This window comes from Rattus norvegicus, chromosome 14 (assembly GCF_021556685.1).
Source record: "Rattus norvegicus strain SHRSP/BbbUtx chromosome 14, alternate assembly SHRSP_T2T, whole genome shotgun sequence".
Classification (NCBI taxonomy): Eukaryota; Metazoa; Chordata; class Mammalia; order Rodentia; family Muridae; genus Rattus; species Rattus norvegicus.
In genome coordinates this window covers 1,072,904-1,094,224 of record NC_141547.1, presented here as the reverse complement: position 1 = coordinate 1,094,224, position 21,321 = coordinate 1,072,904, and the positions used below count along the sequence as shown (strand labels likewise).

At 47.6% G+C, this 21,321-nt stretch overlaps 1 protein-coding gene across 1 annotated transcript in view; it reads right to left on the bottom strand.

Moving 5' to 3' along the window:
* Positions 1 to 15,658, bottom strand: part of Cplx1 (complexin 1) — a 31,670-nt gene extending 16,012 nt beyond the window's left edge. The window contains 2 exon segments of the mRNA NM_022864.4: positions 14,168 to 14,270; positions 15,542 to 15,658. Coding sequence (NP_074055.1) covers positions 14,168 to 14,198 — 31 coding nt within the window. The 5' untranslated portion in view covers positions 14,199 to 14,270; positions 15,542 to 15,658.
* Positions 15,659 to 21,321: the final 5,663 nt, after the last annotated feature.

Sequence of the window (21,321 nt, the reverse complement as noted above, 5' to 3'; positions counted from 1 at the left end):
CGCTCTCCTATGTTCTACTCCACAGAGCTCACTGTGCAGTGCAAATGTAAAGGTTATACTGACTTTGATTTTTAGTCTTGCTTTTTCTTTTTGTTCTTTAGTGCTTTAGTTTGGAGTTTTTTCTCTTCTTCCCCCTCCTCCTCCTCCTTTCATGTGCCACCGGACTCAGTAGATCTGAGTCTTAGGAGCATTCCACCCACTCTAGGACACACCCTTTTAATTTCTTTAATGCAGTCTTTCAATGAGTTCGTTCTTTCATCTAAGTTGACTGATTCCTTAGCACGATATTAATATCTACCCATTGTTCTCTTACTCTCTGTACATCTGAAGAAACGCACACAGCCTCATTTCTCATTTGTCTCTTCTCTCCTTTTCTGATCAGTCTGGCTATAGGTATATCATCAATTTTATTGATCTTAAAGGACTTACTTTGGCTTTTTTTTTTTCCTCTATTTTATTCATTGCCCCCTAGTTTAACCCTTTGGGCTCTCTCTCTAGATTCTTATGCTTAAAGCTAAAATTAACTGTTTATAGCCTATCTTCTAGTAGAGTTTCATGATAGAAATTTCCTTCCAAACACTCCATTAGCCATGTGTGGCGGTACACTCAGGGGGATGAAGCAGGACAATTGTGGATTCTATGCCAGCTTGGGCTACATAGAGAGATTATAAACCTCATCTGCCCCAGGAACCAGGCAGCCCCCTACAATGATGGAAATTGTAGTTCTTAGAAAGTAACAACTTATGGGAAAGTATGGGTGGCCTATAGGTCTGTCCTCATTAGTTCTTGCGATGCCTGTCTCAAGGCAATTCCAGTTGGGAAATTAAGGGATAGTCCTGACTGAAGTCCATCTCTTGGCCAGTATTTAATATTCACTAAAGCTTGCTTCATTTTTGGCCAAAAGTGGTGGAGTTGAATTTTCTGGCAAATTGCAGGATTAACAAGATCATCTCAAAAAAAAAAAAAAAAACAACAACAAAAAACAAAATAAAAAACAAAAAACAAAAAACAAAAAACAAAAAAAACAAAAAACAAAAAAACTAACCAGGAGATGTTTAATTTTTCCAGTTCCTTATAGACTCTACATATTAGCTTCCTTCTGAAGTATAGTTGGCAAGAATTTTCTCCTGTTCTGTAGGGTGTGTCTTTACTCTGCTGATAGTTTCTTTTACTACGCAGAGGCATTTAATTCATATGTTAATGCCATTTATTCATTTGTCAATTATGATTTTTTTGTTGTTTAAGAATACTTTATTGAATTCACTGCAACAATAAATGTACTGGAAAACATCCTAGAGTGCTACCTGTCCTACCTGCCAATTCTTAGGATGATTTCTTGTGCTATTAGAGTCCTTTTCAGAAAATTCTTGCCTATGTATGATGCTCCTCAAGAAATAAATGAACAACATCATCAGCAACAAAAAGACTGCGGAATTTCATTCAGTCATAAGGAAAAAAAATTCTTAGTGAAATAATCCAGATAAATAATTCAGAAAAAATAAATGTTAAATGGTCTCTTTCATATTATAATCCTATACTTTAATTTTTATATATGTCTGTCTGTGTACACGCATGTGTGGCAGTCATAAAACTAGAAAGTGGACTACGAGAGGAAAAACAGATCTGAGGATGGGGAAAGAGTAACTGAATGTACTCGATGTGAAAACAGAAAGACTACTGCAGAGAAGAAGGAGCCAATGTAGGGCGGACATAGATAGGTGATGTAGAATAAGAAGGAAGGATGACTAACAAAAACAAAACGTCCATGAAAATGTTATGATGGAACCCATGACTTTGGATGCTAAACAGAGAAAACCAAACAGACACAGAAGCAGATCCAAGGCACTGGGGAGAAGTGTTGGGAGAGCTGAGGGAATGCTTGAGTTTTGGGGGTTTAAATGAATGGTCCCCATAAGATCATATATTTGAACACTTGGTCCCCAGCTAGTAAAACTATTTGGGAAAGATTAGGCGGCTGCACTGTGTTGGAGGTATACCACTGTGGGAGGGCTTTTGAGGTTTCAAAAGCTCATGTCATTTCTAGTTATCTCTTTTTCTGCCTCCTACCTGCAGATATGGATTTAATCTCACAGCTAATGTACCAACACCCTGTCTGTCTGCCTGCTCCCTACCTGATGGCCATAGACTCACCCTCCGAAACTGTTAGCCCCCAAAACGCTTCTGTAAGTTGCCTTGGTTGTGGTGTCTCTTTACAGTAATAGAAAAGTACCTAATAGAGTCCTGAAAGAAGAACCCTTACTTACTTCAGATCCATCACTCAGCTACATAGGTTCTGACAGAACCATAGTTACATAGAGGTGTAGAAGCATATGAGCCAGCTCAGCACACAAAACCAAAAGAAAGTTCAGAATCCCACATAGTATGTGAACCAGACTCCAGTCAGAAGAACATGAACTTGAAGTCTCTAATCAGAACAGAGAGTACTAAATATATGTTAGGGACACAGCAAGAGAGGGAAACCAAATTCAATATTGCATAAGCCTGTGGGCAGCAACCAGAGGCCTCCCTGCTGTGTCCATTAACTGTCCAACCAGATGCTACCCTTAAGCAAATGTGAGATGACCCACACTCCAGAGTTCTTGGGAATTAAAGGTGCAAGTACAGATGATAAAAACTTAGCTGAAGGGTTAGAAGATACATTTTTGGAACTACAGTGACAACAACAACAACAACAACAACAACAACAACAACAATAACAAAGCCAGAAGAAAACATAGTGGAGCTCAGGGCTAGGTTTTTAGTGACAGAAAAGGAAAAGGAAGAGGACAAAGAAGCAACAGGAAAGCATTTCCAGGAACTGACCATCACACCAGCAGGATGAAAGAAACAAGACCCATAGCAAGTTCTTAACTCTAAGAAATTCCTCGTACTGAGAGCAGAGTGGGAACCCTAAAAGCCTATGTAGCAGCCTGGAATCAGACAGGTTCTGACTTTGCTTGAGACCTCATAAGCTGGAACAACAACAAAAATGCCTTCAAGCGTATATGGGAAATTTATTCACAACTGTAATTTTATACCCAGCCCAACTGCCTCTAAAGAGGGAGAACAAAGATACCTGTTTATCTCCCCACAGCATTCTCAGAAAGATCCCTATTGAGTAGCTGTCTAGAAATCTACCAATACAGAGGGAAGGCTCCAAGGAGAGAAACATGCCTAACTGTGTGTCTGCATGGTCACCCACATGAACACATGGTACTGAGGACTGCTGTCTGGAGAGGAAGGGATCAAGTGAAAAATAAGAGTCATATTAACTACAGGGCAAACAAAAGGCTTTGTAAGAAATGTAACATAGTCGTAGTTAGCTCCCTGCTAAACAAAGCTTACAGTGTGCGAGACAGACACCAGTTACACGGATGACACCTAGGAACACAGTGTCATATGTTGTAAGGTGCCAGAAGTGACACCTGATCCAGGTAGGCATCTACTTAAGAATGTGTGAGAAGGCCTGCAGACACCTCCTAAGAAGGTAGATGCAGAAATAGAAAGTGACACTGTCTCTTCTGGTTAGCTAAAGTTGTCACTGACTTCATAGGTCATAAATCTAAAGGGATTAGAGAGGCTGTTGACTAAGTGCACTGCCCTGTGACCCCCAGGCCTTTGTCAGGAAAGGTGGAAGAGAGGTGGGTAGAGTACTGCTTCTGAGTCTGGAAGCTTAGACTACGCTCATTCTGTATTTCATCACCAGCAAGTTGAGTACTTGCCCAAGCCAGCCTACCATGCAAAATATTCCTGAATATTTACCATTCACTGCTGAACGTGTGCTTCCAGGAGGGAAATGAGACCAGACTCATATATTGGGAGTGGTAGGCACTGAGACCAGAGTCCTATCATTGACCTACCCAGACTTCACCACCTACTTGTTTATTTGTGTCTTTTATAGGTGGTAGAAACATAAGTCACTAGTTAGAACCATGGGCTGCTCTTGCACAGGACCTGGTTTCAGTTCCTAGCACCCGCATGGTAGGTAGCTCACAGCTGTCTGTAATTTTAGTTCCAGGGGATCTGATGCTCTGGCCTCCATAGACACCAGGCACATATGAGGGTAAAACACTCATACACATAAAATGAAATAAATATTTCAAAAGGTATTATAAAGTATCCTTTATGAGATAAACCAGAAAACATGAAAAGGGGGGAATCTGTTGAGGTCCATTCCTTAACCCTTTGTTTCCATGTTCATGGTGGGATGACTATTTAAAACCACAGTGGCCGTGGAAGCCATTCTCTTTGGCTGGGTATGAACCTGTGGTTCTCACACACTGTTGTCAATAAATCAGCAGTAGGAGAACTCTACAGGGCTCTTGTCAGCAGAGATGGATCTACAAGAACACTATTTCATTTTCAAGGTTGTCTGTATTGCTTTGTTGTTGCCCTATACTATTTTTTTCTTTCTTTTTTTTTTCCCGGAGCTGGGGACTGAACCCATGGCCTTGCGCTTGCTAGGCAAGTGCTCTACCACTGAGCTAAGTCCCCAACCCCTTACCCTATACTATTTTAATAAGAAAATATACTTTCATTTTAAGAGACAAACTTATCGGCTGTGTGTAGTGGTGCATGCCTTTAGTCCCAGCACTTGGGAGGCAGAGGCATGTAAATTTAAGGCCAGTCTTATCTAAGTAGTGAGTCCCAGGCCAGCCAAGATTACATAGTGAGACCTTATCTTAAAAACAAACAAACAAACAAACAAACAAACAACAAACAAACACCAACAACCAAAAACAAAACAAAACAAAGCAAATTTAAAGAAATAAATGTCTAACTATCCCAAAATCCAATGTAAACAATAAAAAACTTTGTGTATGAGAAAACATGTTAGCTCAACCCTCTACATGTAGCTACAAAATAGAAGGAGATAAAGACTACACATGGACTGACCCTGGACTCTGACCTCATAGGTAGCAATGAATATCCTAGTAAGAGCACCAGTGGAAGGGGAAGCCCTGGGTCCTGCTAAGACTGAACCCCCAGTGAACTAGACTGTTGGGGGGAGGGCGGCAATGGGGGGAGGATGGGGAGGGGAACACCCATGAAGAAGGGGAGGGGGAGGGATTAGGGGGATGTTTGCCCGGAAACCGGGAAAGGGAATAACACTCGAAATGTATATAAGAAATACTCAAGTTAATAAAAAAAAAAAAAAAAAGAAAATAGGTCAAGTACAAAAAAAAAATAGGAGGAGATGAGAAAGAATGAGGCTGGAGAGATGGCTCAGTGGTTAAGAGCACTGACTGCTCTTCCAGAGGTTCTGAGTTCAAATCCCAGCAACCACATGGTTTGGTGGCTCAAAACCATCTGTAATGATATCTGGTGCCCTCTTCTGGTGTGTCTGAAGACGGCTACAATGTACTTATATATAATAAATAAATAAATAAATTTAAAAAAATAAAAGAAAGAATGAAAATACAACAATGAAAGTCAAGCAACTGGGATGTAGATGCTGAAGAATCTTGAGCTAGGCCAGCTGGGGCTCCTACCTCATAGTGACACCCTGTCTTTTGTGGGTAGGGTGGTTAGGGGGGTAAGTGGTGAAGATTTTAAACAAGATGTAATCATGTACTACGAACACCTGTGGCACATAGCACATAATGTATCTGTAAATAAGCAAAATTACTATGTTAAATAAACGTATTTCTGAAAGTACATAGAAGCCCTGGAGTTGCCTTGGCAAGGTCTTGATCATTTCTGACTTAAGCATTTGGGGCTGAAATAGGTATTCATTTTCTTAAACAGCATCTCAGTACATGGCCATTGCTAACTGGGAACTTGGTAGACCAGGGAGGCTCCAACTTAGAAATCTGCTGGCGTCTGCCTCTCAAGTACTGGGATTAAAGGTGTGCTAGTACACCCAGCTTTTTGATTTACATTTTTATTTACTTAGAGAGTACGTGTGTGTGCAATGTGTGTGTGCGTGTGTGCAATGTGTCTTTACACACAAGAATGTGCCATATTGTGGGTATGGAGGTCAGTGGACAACTTTGAGAATCAGTTTTCTTCTCTCACTATGTGGAAACCCAAGACTGAACTCAGGTCATCAGGCTCTGCAGCAAACACCTATTCCCACTGGGTCGCCTCACTGACCCTGAAATGATGTATTTAAAGGACTTGGAGTCTCTAGAACACTGAGTAAGATTTTTTTTTTTTTTAGCCGTGGTTTTTCCTTTGAGACAGTGTCTCTCACTATAGCCCTGGATCTGGAGTGCAACCAGCTATGTAGACCAGGCTGGCCTGTAGCAATTTTCCTGCTCTGCTTCCCAGGTATGCAGCAGATTTTAAAAAGACTTAGCTTTCATATTAAAATTAAATAGTGAAACCTAAAGGAAGTGCCTCTAAAAGTTAACGTGATAAAAGTCAGGTCCAATACTCTACCACGATGGCACATCACTGACTAGATGACTGGGTGCTGGCACTGCCATAGAGAACAGGCCTGGCTTAACAGAACCAAAGCTGGCTCCAGTGGTTTGTTCTAATTCATATATTTATTGGTTTTGTTTTTTGTTTGTTTTTATTACTTCTTCTATCTTTGGTGTTAATATAATTATTTCTCCTTCCCCTTCCCTCCCTCCAAAGCCTCCCACAAACCCCTTTTTGCTGCTCTTTTTCAAGTTCGTGGCTTCCTTTTTTAAAAATTAATTGTTCTTATATGCACATAAGCATGTGTACATACATGTGTATTCCTGAGTATAACCTGATCATATTTGTATGAATGTTTTCAGGGCTGACCATCTGGTGTTGGATAACCAGTTGGTGTGCTCTTCCCTGGAGGAGACTATTTCTCCCTGTCTCAGCATTTCTTAGTTGCCTGAGAGGTTGAAGCCTGGTGATCTTTGCCCCACTTAATTTGGCGTGCCTATTGCTGTCCTTGGCTGGAATTTTTCAAATAAAGCCACGGCATGACAGGCTAGCCACACAATGGCATCTGATAAATACAAGAAAAGAAAATCAAAGTAGAATTCTAGGCAAAAACCTAGAGTGTTTGGCATGAGTTTGCATTGTTCATTGGGGTTTTAGCTGAAACACCTTGTCTGGTTTTAGTTTTTGTCAACTTGATGTGAATCAGTTGCCTGGGAAGCAAGAACGTCTACTGAGGAACCGCTTCCATCCGGCTTGCTGAAGCAAGTCTGTATAGGCATTTTCTTGATTAATGGTTGATACAGGAGGGCCAAAGGCACTCTGGGTTATGCCAACCCTGGCTAGACCGATGGTACTGGGTTTTATAAGAAAATAAGCAGAGCAAGCCATGAAGAGTAAACTGCCTTTGGGGTCTCTCCTTCAGTTCCTGCCTCCAAGTTCCTGCTTGAGTTCCTGTCCTGACTTCCCTTAATGATGGACTGTAAGCTGTGATCTGAAACAAACCCTATCCTCTTTAAGCTGTTTCTAGTTGTGGTGTTTATCACGGTGACAGGAGCCAAACCAGGAGAGTCATTTATCTCCATATCCCAACTACCTCGAGCTGGGGATGCTATACTAGATGGCCCCTCTGCTTCTAGCCACTGCGATTCCTGATGAGTCCCAACCCACAGTGGAGCTCCCCCTTCCCTCTTGGCTTTTTTCTGAGAGAGTGGATGGAATATCCATTTGTCAGAGACACTTGTCCTCACTCCTGTGGAGCATAGGGAAGGAGGTGGCACATTCCATACCTGGCAAATTAGATCTCTTTATCCTTTCTGGTCAAGGAATAAACTTTCTTCCAGAGCCAAGACTCCATGATACATGGCCTGAGATGTTTGCTGAACTCGTGTCTCCCACTCCTACCGCTCGACCCACTGGGGATGAGTAGTGTTTTGATGTCACAGAAAGTTGGCTTTTCTGCTTATTCTTGCTTCCGTAGACCCATCCCATCTCTTTCTTGAGTATTGAAGCCCCTAATCCCACCGTGCATGCTTTCAACTCAGGCAAAAAGGTCCTGGGAAGGTATCTGCGACCCAGGCTGTGCCTTGACCTGGTCACATACTTGTGTGCCATATTCATTGCTTCTTTATGGCTCTGCCTTGGAAGCAGATTCAGAGTCCTCCAAGGGCCAGTTTTCATTCTAGATCCATTCCAGCCTGTGTTTTGGAAGCCAGCATCTAAACTCCATGCCCTAAACTACATAGAATACACACACTAACTCAGCCTGCAGATTTTGGACCTGAGACGTCAAAGACTGGTCCTCTGCCCAACCCTTTCTGTGGTTCCACAAGCCTTTAGATGCTGACTGGAGCTCAAATGGTTGCCTTACTGACTGGATCCTTTGGGGGAGGCTGGGGAGGCCTTTTATAGGCACTGCCTATATGGAGCAAAGTGTCAGGCAGACAACCGTGTCGGATCTTGGCTTTTAGGAAAGGACAAAAAGAGAGGGGACAGAAATTTAGATGAAGTCACCAATTAGTAAATTCAAAGAGTCAGGCTCTGTGCTAGATGGCCCAGCTGCTAGTCTTGAATGTGATTGTAACCCTGGCCCTCTGCTCGGTCATTCTGCCAGTCACTAGGACTGGTCCAGTCCACTGTGTCTGCAAAATCCAACCTCAAAGGACTGGATGTGACAGTGCTGCTGCTTTCTATTGAGGCCGACAACGGTCAGGACTAGAGAGGTAGGATCCAAGGAAGGGGCTTGTGAAAGCCTCCATCCAGCTTACCAGCCAGAGTCTGGCATTTCCCTTAGGTGCAGGCACCTCAGAAATGTCAGTCTGAGACAAAGACCAAGAACAGCTGCTGCAGACAGCAGGGCACCAGCCTTCCTCAGAGCCAGCCTGACTAGTCCCTCACCTCTGGGTCTAGCACCAGACACCAACTCCCAGTAGCAATAGCCAGCAAGAGCACCCTACACTGAGCACCAGCCAAGTGCCTCTGGCCTCAGAGTCTACCTCTCTTCCCGTAGAACCAATATGAGGCTGCAGGATCTTAGCGATAGGGAACAACTGTTTCTATCCTAATTCAGGGGATAGAAACAGTGGCCTAGCCGTGCCACTGGTATTATTAAGGCCACTGACTGTTAAATAAGGGTAACACTGGGAAACTAAGTTATGTGGATCAGAAGCATGTGGGGGTGGCTCTGGAGCGCTGGTGAGACCAAACAGGTCTGTTAACTGTTACCCAGCTAGAGTTTCCTTCCTCCAAGGAGCCTTCTCAAAGAAGTCCTTGGCTAACAGTGGGGAATCTCCGACAGTGGGGTTATGCAGAGCGGGTGTTTACTCCTCTCCACCCACCTTATGGAAGTAGACAGAAGAGGGCCAAAGAGGAGGTGGGAGAGGTGCTGCTGGGGAGGAACCTGCAAAACAGCCTCTTGACATCCTTTCTGGCTTGGGTTGGGCTTTGCTAGGCTACTCAGCATCAGGCAGCTGGACTTGCCCCTTGCTCCGAAGCTCCTGCTCCTCCTACCGCTAACCTCCAGCACTAGGTGGCCTGTCACAGCTAATTCTCAAGTGTACAGCACTAGCAAAGGCTTCTAGAACTCGTGACCACTGGGACCGTGAAATGTACTGGCGTGACAGCCACGATCTTCTGCCAACCCACAGGTCAGAACGTGAATGACGACCAGCGAATTGCTCAGCATGCTCTTCAACGCCAGCCAGGACTAAGGCATTTGAAGTTGATCTGCAGCCTAATCAAACCCGGAGTATCCTCTCCCGAGGAAGAGCTGCCTTTCAAGCCTTAGGGAGAGAAGCCGTTTCCCTCAAGTGTCCTTCTAGCCATCGAGAGGGATGGGGCACAAGGTGGATCTGCTGCCGTGCCTCGCACTAGTGTCTTCTGAGTGCGCGGGAGTGTGGGTATTTTGTCCTGAAGTGTTTGCTAGCTACCTTCTCTACTGGGTAAGTCAGGCAACGTGGAATCCTATCTATGAAGGCCTTGTGGTTAGCAGGCCTGGCCTCAAAACTGCCCGGCCAAGCACTGAAAGCTATCAATTCAATCCCTGCCCTGGTATGGAGTCTATGTGTCTATAGTGGCCCTTATCTTTTTGGCTGCTTCAGCCCATGATGCCTAGTGGGAAGCTTCCACAAGATCCCACAGACACACCTGCCAATCTGATGAAAGGCTGTTGCTTAGTTTCTACCCAGGGTAGAGGCGTGATACCAGAATAGCAACAGCCACTTCAAACCTGAGGAGCAGGACAAGTACAGGTGTGCAAAAAGACAAAGGCAGGATCATAATTCTTCGCCATCCCAACTCCAGCTGCTTTCCTTCTGCCTCTTTGGTACTTTATCACGAGACACTTTTCTAGTGCTTCACCTGCAGCCCAGGCTCAGTGGCAACCCCAATATTCTCTCAGGACGGGGAGCCTTGAAGTCTCTACCTGTGCCCCACACTACCAAGACCAGCAATAGTCTGGGGAACTTGATGCATAGAGCTGCTGAGACCAGACCCTGGCCAAAAGCAGGGAGAGTGGGAATGTGTGGAGTTAACCCCACCAAGAACCTCAGGGTGCCGGGCCCAGAGTATGTCACCATAGAACACTATCCACACTGACTAACTCACCCCAGGTCACTGGAGTAGCCTAGGCAGAAGAGCTGTGTGAGAGACCCTGCTGCCTTGGTTTTGCTCTTGGAACACATAATAGGGATATTCTAAGAGTCTCTTGAGACTATCCATGTACTTACTTAGGCCTTTGCATATTCATTTTCTGAGAACAGAACATGTTACTGGCATATTGAGAATAATTCAAGAACAAGCAATAATTTGAATTATTTGGGCCAAAATAGCCACTTCTACCTAATTCAACTGTTAAGAGCCCGTTCCTTGCATATCATTCCCATACCTTGCCCAACACACTCCGAGGGTAATTACACACCTGAGCTATCTGCTGCTTCCTACATTAAGGATTCTAGGGGATCTTGAATCACAGACTTGTACAGATATGGCTAGAGCACCTGGCTCCAGTTCCAGGGCACTCTTCTGCAGAAGAGTTTCCAGTTCCCAAGGTAGCTGTCATCCAGTGGTGACAGCAGAGGTGCTGACCACTGTCTCCTTCCTTCAGTGACTGGGCACTGCTAATTGTTCATTTAGGATTGGAGTGTCTTAGTAAATTCTGGAGTGGTCCAAGGCCACAAGGACGTTCTCTTGGTAAGAATGGGTTTGTCAACAGGGGCCATTATCTCCCATGATTCGGTCCTAAGAGGATGTCCCTTCGATTGTACCTGGCTGGCACAGGTACCCACAGTTATGCCATTGCATGCCATGGGGAGGGAATTTGGTGTCTGTTTCTGGGGAGAAAAAAAGATGAGAGGCAGCTGGCTGTTTCCTGACAAGGTATCTAACCCAAGCTACTACTGTCTAAACTACGCCCGAAGGGCCTGTAGGATGCTCTGTGAGCCCTGAGGCAGGCCATAGGAGCAAAGGACATGGAGGAAAGAGGTGGAAAAGGACAAAGAACAGTTAGGCCTGCTGCAGTGGCTCACCCTCCAGACCTGAGATGCAGGTGTCTCACTTCCTGGCACTTGAGTAGTTGCTGAGTAAAGAGAAGTGCTAGCAGGTGGTGGTCCTGTCTTAATAAGGCCTGGCTCAGAGTCCTCGAGAGTTACACTGGGGCAAGGAAGACCCTACCCTGCAATTAGCAGCTTCAGGTGCAAGAATGCCAGGGACCAATGCCTGGTGTCAGCCTGGACAGGGACAGTGGTGCATAGATCATAAGGAGTCTGGGGAATCATGGCCAGGCAAAGCAAGCGAACTGAGAGGAGTGAGAGAAACCGAGAGAGAAGGCTACACTGCTGAGACACGGCGGTGGGTATTTGCAATAGACAAAACAGCTGATCCAGAAGATGGAGAGGACACCTGGATCCTCACACTGCCCAGGCTCCTCCTCAATAACACCTGAAATCTTCCTTTTTTCATGCAGTGGGAGCTCCAAAGTGTCCTGTCCTCATCCAAAGTTACTTCATGGCCCACAGAGAGACTGCAACAAATGCCACTAGCACAGAGAACTGCTAGCAAACAGCAGAACTAGGGCCTGCAAGGCCCCACTGGTCCACTGAACCTGCCCACACCACAGAATCCGAGCATCCAAGTAGCATCTACAGGAAATACCTGAACCTACCTAGAACTTCGCAGCCATCCAAGCCGGATTTATCTCTGAACTGAACGCCTGTGAATTTTGGGGCATGACTCATTGTCCCACAGCATTCACAAACAAGCGTCGGTCTCTGTGAGCCTCATCTCTAGGATGCCACTGTGGCCCAGGCCTGCCTCTTAGGAGGCATTAGGGACATGTCAAAGGGCATGGAGGTTACTGGTAAAGTGCTGCATGCCTAGCATGAGGCTTCAAGGTAGGGGCTGCTGCTCCTAACAGGCCTGGTGCTAGCACAGCCAGACAAAGGCAAAAGCATGCACCACACCCACATCTAGTCAGATTCTGGACCTCTTTGCTCTACGGTGTTGTGAAGCAACAGATCACAAGTTCCTGAACCTGCAACCATGAGTAGAGATGGCCACACACATGCTTCTGGGCTATTACTTTCTTTCCTGTTACCTTTCTGTGGGCTTGATCCATGTCTTGGGGTTTCTGTTGCCTTTGACCCTTATCTGGAATGTATCCTTCTCTTCCAACTATCTACGACTGGCTCCATTTTGGTCACATACCCAAGACACCAAAGGTGACACACGCTGGACAGAGAGGAGTTTGTGGGTCAGGACAAGACTGCAAGTGGCAGAGGGGAAGTCACTATAGTTCCACTTGGCATCATGGAAGCTGCATTCCTGTCTCCACGGAATAAACATAGATTGAATTTAGGATAATTGGGATGGTGCTTGGTCTAGTGCGTGGCTACTACCCTGTAGCTTCTGTCTGCTGTTTACCACCCCGCCCCAGCAGCTTTCACAGCACCCCAAGAAGCACGCCCCATTGCTGGTGCAGGAGAAACTTTGGGCTGACATGGAACAATGAGGGAATCCAGGCTGGCAATTACCCAGCTAATTTCAGCTACGTAGACAGCCAAATCAGAGATTTCAGTTTCTTTAAAAGCCCACCTCAGGGCCTGAATTAGCCACCAAATTAATTGTCTGTAGCAGCCTGGGACTTTCTGGGTATAACACGGGTCTCTTCTGATACAGGATGCTGGCTTGCCTCTGAATCCTGTCCCGGTGATGTAATCATTATAATTAGATTCAACCTGAGTCTACCACAGCCGTGAACTCAGCAAGCACACTGGGTCTCCTTTTCATCACATACGAGTGAAGTCACAGACACCCTCTGGGAGATGCCTATTTGGGCAGATTCTCCTCTTTTGGGCCCCAAGACCCCAACCAGCTTTCTCTCTGTGAGTGGTCCCCTTCCCTTTTCCATACAGCAAAGGATGCCTAACACATTCCAGCTGAGACCCACACCAGTCAAGGGGCCTCCCTGCAGTAAAATTGGTGTGAGCTCTCAGCACTGAGGCTACACAAGGGTGTTGGGGTACCTAGAGCAGGTAGCTTGAACAAGCATGAAGTCCACCTAGGGCAATCTCAAATCCTACAGGCTTGAGCTGACTAAACTGCTCTGTTGAAACCCATTCTGGCCAAACGGGTACCAAACCTTTTAGCTCACTGTTTCAGCACCTCCTGGCCAAGAACTCATTCCACTGTCCTCTACCAGTTTCTAGACCTACTGTTGCTAGCTACAAAGATGGCTTTGGGCCAAGTGGGGACAGGACTCTCTTCAAACAGTGAGTGAGTAAGGAGGCTGCCCTCACTCAACGACATAAAGGGGCTATGTTTTCTCTGTAGAAGTGGACTTGATTACATAGTTATCCTTTCTTGTCCTTGTAAATAGTACTGTCTCTTACCCGGGTGAAACCCATAGAGCTCAATGCCACAGTTGGGATCACCCAGATCCTGTTTCCTAACGCAATCCTGGTGCATGGTTTGTTCCCAGGACTGACACAACGAGAGCTGCTCACAAGCCTCGCCGGGGTATCTGCATTGATCAATGCTGTTCAGTTCTTGACTCGTCTTGGGATGACCAGTGCGTTCTACTGCGCCATGGCACGGGGGCATAGGGCCATCTTACACAGCACATTCTCCCCATATCTCATATTAAATCTGCAACTACCTGCAGAGGCAGTGAGTGAGGTCAGAAGTGGTCATGCAGCCATGTGTCTCCATGTCACTGCAGTGGTAGAGACATGTCTCTCTTGAGTATCAGATGTCTGTGTATCCCTGGTGGCCCAAACCCATGTTCTCCTCCCTGCCCACCTCCTACCTCCCAGGGCTTGTTTCATCACGAACTCCATGATGATGGCTTGGTTCCTCAGGAGACACTCCGGGGTCAGATTTCACATTCAAGTGTGGTTGGAGTCCTCTGCCTAGAGAGAGTAGGTGGTCATAGGTACCCTGACGGACTCTTCCCAAGACCCTCATCTACACCTCTCCACTATCCTGAGAGTCCAGTGCGAGAGGCTTTGTTCCCACACCCAGACCAGGACGGCAGGGTTCAGAGCCCAGCCAAACCAACAGTCATCTTGCTGCTTCTGGGGTTTCTGAAGGAAGCTTTTAACTGCCACTGCAGCTCACAACTTGGGGCCACCAGTTACTGGAGACTGGTGCCAGCCTCCTCAAGTGGGGGTGGGGCCCAGGGGGCATTTGAAGGTCAATGCTCTGCTTGTAGCACCCAGATTCTGGCTGCTCAACCTCCTTGGCAGTTTTGGAGCTGTGGGGCAAGGGTCCCTCTGGGGAAGAATTGGAGAGACAAGTCCATGAATGTTGCCCCTCAGGAAAGGTCCTTATGACTTCTGACTAGTCTCAACTATATTTGTCTGTAGGGAGACTCTGGAGGCCCGCAGCAGTACTGGCCCGGGAGGGAGATGACAGTGTCCGGGTCTTCCACTAGGAGGGGAAACAGCTGATCCACATTGTCTCTGCATGAGGTAGGGCGACCCAAGCCAGAATGCCCAGCAGCGTTTAGAAAGGTGTTTTTTGTAATGCCAACAGCTGCAAAGACATCCCTTTTTGTAGGGTCTTTCCTGACAGGGAACCTGGTCCCTAGGGATCCAGTATTTCACAGGTTTCCCTCTGCGGAATGAGACCCGAAGGGGTGCCAGGCAGTGAGAGTGTCCCAGAAGCTAGGGGTTCAGGGATGCCTTTGCAGCAAAGCCAGTTGCCTTCTAAACTTCTCTCTGTCTCGGGGTAATCGGGGGATGGGGGCTCCGCAGGGCCAGGCTTGGAGAAGCTCGGTCGCTGCGGAGGAGATTCCGCAAAGACCAAGGCATCCTGTTCTTTCGTGGCCGCCGCACCCTTTGCTTTGCTGGGCGAGGTGCCCGACCGGAGCACGGCCTCAGGCAGAAGCGCGCCAGGGAGAGAAGAAAGAAAGAAAGGAAAAAAAAAAAAAAAAAAAATGCCGATGGGAAAGGGAATCAAGGGCCGCTTCAGCACCTTGAGACGGACAGCGCCTTCCGGGCTGATCAACCTTGGGTCTGAAAGGCAAGGAACCAAGAGTAGGGGAACCAAGGGTAGGAGACCCATGGCTAGAAAGCGGGGATCCGGGAAGGGAAGCCCCGGAGTCGGGAGGAAGACTGAGCTGGGAAGGGGAAAGGTGGGAGCCGGTTGAGGTCGGACTGGCTGCTAGGGCGCTAGTTACCTTCCAAGGTGAACGATCAACAGCAGCGCGCTCTCAGGCCGGCGGGGTCCATGTGGCGCTCTGTGCTGCTGCGGCGGCTGAAGGACACCGCGAGGAGGGCGCGTCACTCAGAAGCGCCCCCGCCCGCGTCCCGCATGACGAGGAGGGCGGGGCGCGGCGGAGATGGGGGGGGTAGCCGCGCCCCCGGTTCCCAGATTCTGGCCTGGCTCGCGCGACAGCTGCATAGGGGCCCCTCCTTGGCCTGGGCCACTCTCTTCATACCGGCTTGGAGACCCTCCTGAATTCCTCCTGAAGCGCCCTCCAGAAACGCAGGGAGAACGCAGGGCTGGGGTCGCCATCCCTCATCTACCCACCACGTTTGCTCTTGACCCGGTTGCTTTGCTCCTTTGCTGGCAGGGCGGGAAGAGGCGAGCACCGCCCGAGACCCCCGATCCTGCAAGATAAGCCCACACATCCAACCTTCTCCGGTGTGCAGAACCGCCAAATGTGGCTTTGGTGGGATAGGAACCCCAGCCAGTCAGGGACGCCTGAAGGTCACTGCGGACATGGCTGGGCAGGGGCTCCTCGGAGACAGCCACAGCCCCGCCTCTAGGCCGCCCCTTCCCCGGCAACGGGATTTCAACTCTGCTGCGGCTGCACTGCAGAAGAACCCGGTGGCCACAAGGTTGGCCTGGCATCCCTGTACTTGTCCTGGGGGGCGGGCGGGGGCTTCTGTGAGGCAATCAGCTTCGCAGAAGTCAGAGCATATGGGGACACCTAAGCTGTTTTTTGATTCTGGGTAGCCAGAGGTATTTCCTGACCCGCAGGGTCTTGTGCTGATGGTCATTGCATTAACTGTTACTGTTCCTCCTGGCTGAGTCATTCCTCCGGATTAGGTAGATCTTGACCTTCACCCAATTCAGTGAAACTTCTTGCCTAATGAGTATTCCTCCTTCACTAACATCCCAAAGCTGCCCCAGGGTGCTTGGTGGCTTGAATTCGAGGGGCTGAGGGAGGGTATGGAGTCCATCGTAGACTTGCTTTTATCAGTTTTTGTTCCTTTGACCTGGCAGATTCAAAGTAGAAGAGACCAGGAAGGGAGCTGGAGTGGAGACAGGAAGAGAAGTCCCCCATCTTCTAGCCCTGACTTCAGCCTGGAGCCTTGTAGTTAGGGATACAGTCTGATCCCACTGGTGAAGTGCCTGCACTGTACCCAGGTTTATGCCTAGGAGAGGGGATCATTCAGAAAGTTGGACATGACTCACACCATACACAGAAGAGTCTCCCAGTGCCATTCCTATTGACACCATCCATCTCAGTTCACCCATCACACTTCTGGTAAGGTTGGTTGATGCCCCAAGCCTTGTTCAGGCCCAGGACTGATGCCCCGTGGAATGGGGTCACCTGTACACAGATGTGCCCAGTCTGACTCATTCTGTGTTTTAGGAGTCTATGGTAGCTAGCAAAAAAGCAAGGGCCACAGCAAGCCACTTCTCTTCTTCTTTTTTTTTTTTTTTTTTCAGAGCTGGGGACCGAACCCAGGGCCTTGCGTTTGCTAGGCAAGCGCTCTACCACTGAGCTAAATCCCCAACCCTGACTCATTACTTCTCAATGGCTTTTCTTCTTCCCTCCACTCCACTGGATGGACCTGACCTGGCAGCTGACATGGCAGCAATCCCATAGAAGACCCTGGGTTGACCTCCTGAGTCAAAGCAGGCCAACCTAATCCATTCATTGCCCCCATACATAGTCCTGAGCCCAGCAGAGATCACTAGAGTCAAAAGATGCTAGGACTAGCAGACTTTTATTTCCTGTTTCTCTCTGTCTGTCTCTATCTTCTTGTGTCTCTAGCATCTCTATATCGCTGTTCTTGTCTTTATGTCTCTGTGTATCTCTCTTTGTTTCTGTCCTAGCCTCTTTTTTTCCCTGTGTGGGTATTTTGTCTGCATGTCTGTGCACCACATGTGCATCTGGTGCCCATAGCACCCAGGAGAGAGTGTTGGATCCCCTGAGACTGGAGTTACAGATAGCTGTGAGGTACCGTGCGGACACTGGAAGTCAAACCTGGGTCTTTTGAAAGTGCAGCCAGTGGCTTTGACTACTGCATCATTTCTCCAGTCTCCTAGTTTAATTTTGTATATGTGTTTCTTTTTTATTTTTTTATTTTTTTATTTTTTGGTTGTTGTTTTCAAAGAAGTTCTCAAGTATTGCAGACTGGCTTTGATATATAGGCAGCAATGACCTTTATATTTGACCTTTATGCTCCTGTCATCAACTCCCAAGCCCTGAGAGTACAATACAATGCTGTTCCCAGACTCTGCTGAGGAAAACAGGCAAGGACAGTGACAGTCTCAAATTTGAGTGACAGAACCCTGGAAGGCGGCAGTTGCTTGCTTGGGTTTGAGAACACTTTCAGGGCAGTGCTAACCTAGGGAGAAGGTTCCACAACTGCCTGGCAAGCTGGGGTGTGGACCATAGCTAAGGCTGGCTGTTACAAGATGCCTACACCTCTGAACCCATGATACAAAGAGGTGACACGGCAGAAGGCCTCTGCCTAACTGGCCAGCCGTCTGGAGCAGACAAAGCTGCCTGAAAGCAAGTTGACTCGGCTGGCTTCAAACTCACAGAGTTTGAGATCACAAACTCAGCAGAGATTCTTCTGTTTCTACTTCCCAACTGTTGGGAATTAAAGAGATGCACTACCATTCTTGATAGCTTCTTTACTATTTTCACATTCTTGTTTGAGGTATCTCTATATAAAAGGACTACTGGGGCTGAAGAGACAGCTCAGCAGGTAAGAGAGCTTGCTGTTCTTACCGATGATCCAGGTTCAGTCTACAGACCTCTATCTGTACCAAGGATCCCAAGAACCCAGTGAAAAAGACTGGTTTGTTGAAGGTTGAGGAAGTGAGAGTTCCAGGGTCCAGAGGACTTGTGTATTAGGACATATAGGTGGAGACGGTGATAGGAAAAGGTGAAAATGGATCAAAGGCCAGGTGGTGTAGTCATCATGGAGGAGTTAACAGCTAGAGGGACCAGATTCCCACCAAGAGGTCAGCCTGGACACCATATGCATTTGTTTACTGGTAAATGCTGGCTAAGAGCCTGAGATAGCGGAGTGACACCTTGCTCACCTGTCCCCTTTACAGGCCCTTCAGGGGCTCCATTAACAGAAAGCACACAATGTGAGAGGGCCGCCTTAGGTTGACAGAAAACCCCTCTGAAGGGTTCTCTAACAGGCCTGAGCATTGCTAACATGGCGCTGGCAGGCCTTGTCTTTTCCCCTTTTCTCTTCCTTTGCTAAACTGTTAGATTACATTCCTAAGCTAGGTCTCAAGGTCTATTCTCTCATTTGGCCACTTCCTTATGCCTGACTAAAACTCCAAGGTCCAACAATCAACATTCATATTTTGGCTACACTGGTTAACAGGTCCAATCAGGTCTTACCAACTCATCCTAACACACTTCTCCTTTGTCCCCTTAAAAACCCATTCCCACTGAAACACCTGCTGTCTTTGTCCTACCCAGAGGAAGCACACCCCATCCCCAATCTCTCCAGGGTAATAAATCTTTATGCTGAGAACTTGGTGTCTGGGTGTCCGTACAGACTCAGAGGGTACAGAACACCCTCCACTTTGATTCCTCTGGAATGTAGGTTGCTCCAGAGGATGGGAAGGATAGGTGACTCTGCTCCAGCTGCACTCTGGTCCCTCTGGACATCTCTACAAAGCCCCCTTTAAGGAGGCTATTCATCTGCCTAGGCAGGTCCTGAGAGGCAGGTCCCTTCCCTGCTCTGGGCCCAGAAAGGATCCCAGAAGAACTTTTAGGGTTCTTTTAGGGAGTCATCTTCAGTTCTGGTATGGGGCCTAGCAGCAGGGGACTATGGGGGTGGTATCTTTGTCAACTGACTGATCTTCAAGGCATTGGTCCAGGAACTTCAAACAAAATTAATAATTCAGGGTCCTGAATAATGCAGACCCGGAGAGGATGCACCATCTGTGGATATATTTCCTGCTGGGTCCTGTAATGATTTAAGAGAGCAACACGTGAGACACAAGATGGAGAACTGCAGTTGCTCATCTGAGCTGGGCAGCAGGTAGGGCTGTGGGTGGAGGGGATTTCGGGTAGAGAGATCCCTTCTGTCTCAGTGATTTCCATGGGCTTCCTGCTACTGCTACCAAACCAGTGGCTGGCTAACAAAACCCAGACTCTGGGTCTTAGATGCCTGAAAAAAAAATCTATGTCTGGGAATTTGTCCTCTGAGATCCTATGATCAGAAGTAGGGGTGTCTACCCTCGCTGGTGGCCTCTTGCCAACAATCCTACCCTGGGTTCTACTATTACCAAGTCATATACTTCTGACACTGTCTAACATTAAGAAGCACGGCAGCTGCCACCAAGGTCTTAACCTTGCTCAGACTCAGAGTCTAGTCAGGGAGGCTTGGGCCACCTCTCCAGACTCAGAGGGAGAACCTAGTCAACAGACAGAAGGACCTCTACCTGACTGGTGTCTGAAGCATCCGAAGTGTCTCTGCGGGTGTGTGGCCTCAGTACCTTGGCACTCAACACCAGCTGTTACTTCTTCTGCCCTTTTGAGAAGCTTTATGCTGCATATTAGAGGCCTCCGAGGACATGGCTCTGGAGGCCTCCATACACCCTTTAAGAAGCTTGACCTTCCCTTCCCCAACCCTGAACTGTCAGCTAAGCCTGTGAGCACAGAGACAGAGTACACAGACAACTTACACAAGAGCTACTTCTGCTCCTCAACAATTCAGGCTTAGCGATATGGCTGAGTGGTTGCCTGAAGATGTCAGTGCGGGAAACTAAGGCTGGACAGATCCAGGCAGCCCCAAGCTTTCTAATGCCATCGAGGTCTGGAACAGCCACCATGGCCTGAAACACACCCCACTCCCCTTCTGTTCCTTGAGACCTGAATCCCAGTCCCAGGAAGATTCTGAGCTAAAACAGGGTCAAGAGAGAGACATGGACACATGCTGGTAGGGCAGGGAAGCCTGGAGGGTCTGAGGCACACCAAGGTTCCTTGTTCCCTGCTGAGGTCTCATCCATTGTAGCTATGATACTTCAGGCCATGCCCCATGACTATCACTTTCTCAATACTTGGAACTTCCAGTTCTCCACTTCCTCTAGGATCAGGGCTGACCGGGCTTAGTAGCTTGCCTAGGCTCTCTAGCTGCCCACCTGAGATTAGAGCTCTCCAGCTGAAGGGTAGAACTCTGGGATGCTTAGCCCTTACCTTACGAAGCAGTCAAATATCCTTCCTCAATGAGGTGACTGAGCTGGTTCTTGAAGAAGAGGCTTCAGGGAGACTCTCTCCAGATAGGATGTGGGTTGGTCTACTGACCCTGGGAGAAGTCTGCAGTGGGCGATGAAGCCCTCCAGTCCGTGTGCTTCAGGCCAGTCCCATAAAGCTGCAGATGGAGGGCAGGGTAGGAGGAGTTAGATCTTTTTAGAAGGCTTGTACTTTCTTCTGCTGCTTCTTCTCAGGTAACGTACAGATTGAGGTCATGTCATATGTGAGTATTTCTGGACTGTCACATAGCAGAGAAGCAGAGGGAGGAGCTATTTTGGCTCTGCTGCAGCAGGACCCTCCACAGCCTGCTGTGCTCACATACTGGTGCTCTGGCAAGGTGCTGGCTATAAATGGATGCCCATGGGCATAGATCTTCTCCTGACTATTGATCCTCATGTCCATGGGCAGAGGCATCAGTTTCTGGATCCAGGTCCTGTTGTGATGTATTTGGGGTATGGCCAAGTCAAGGTAGGGATGAATGGGAGGTACAG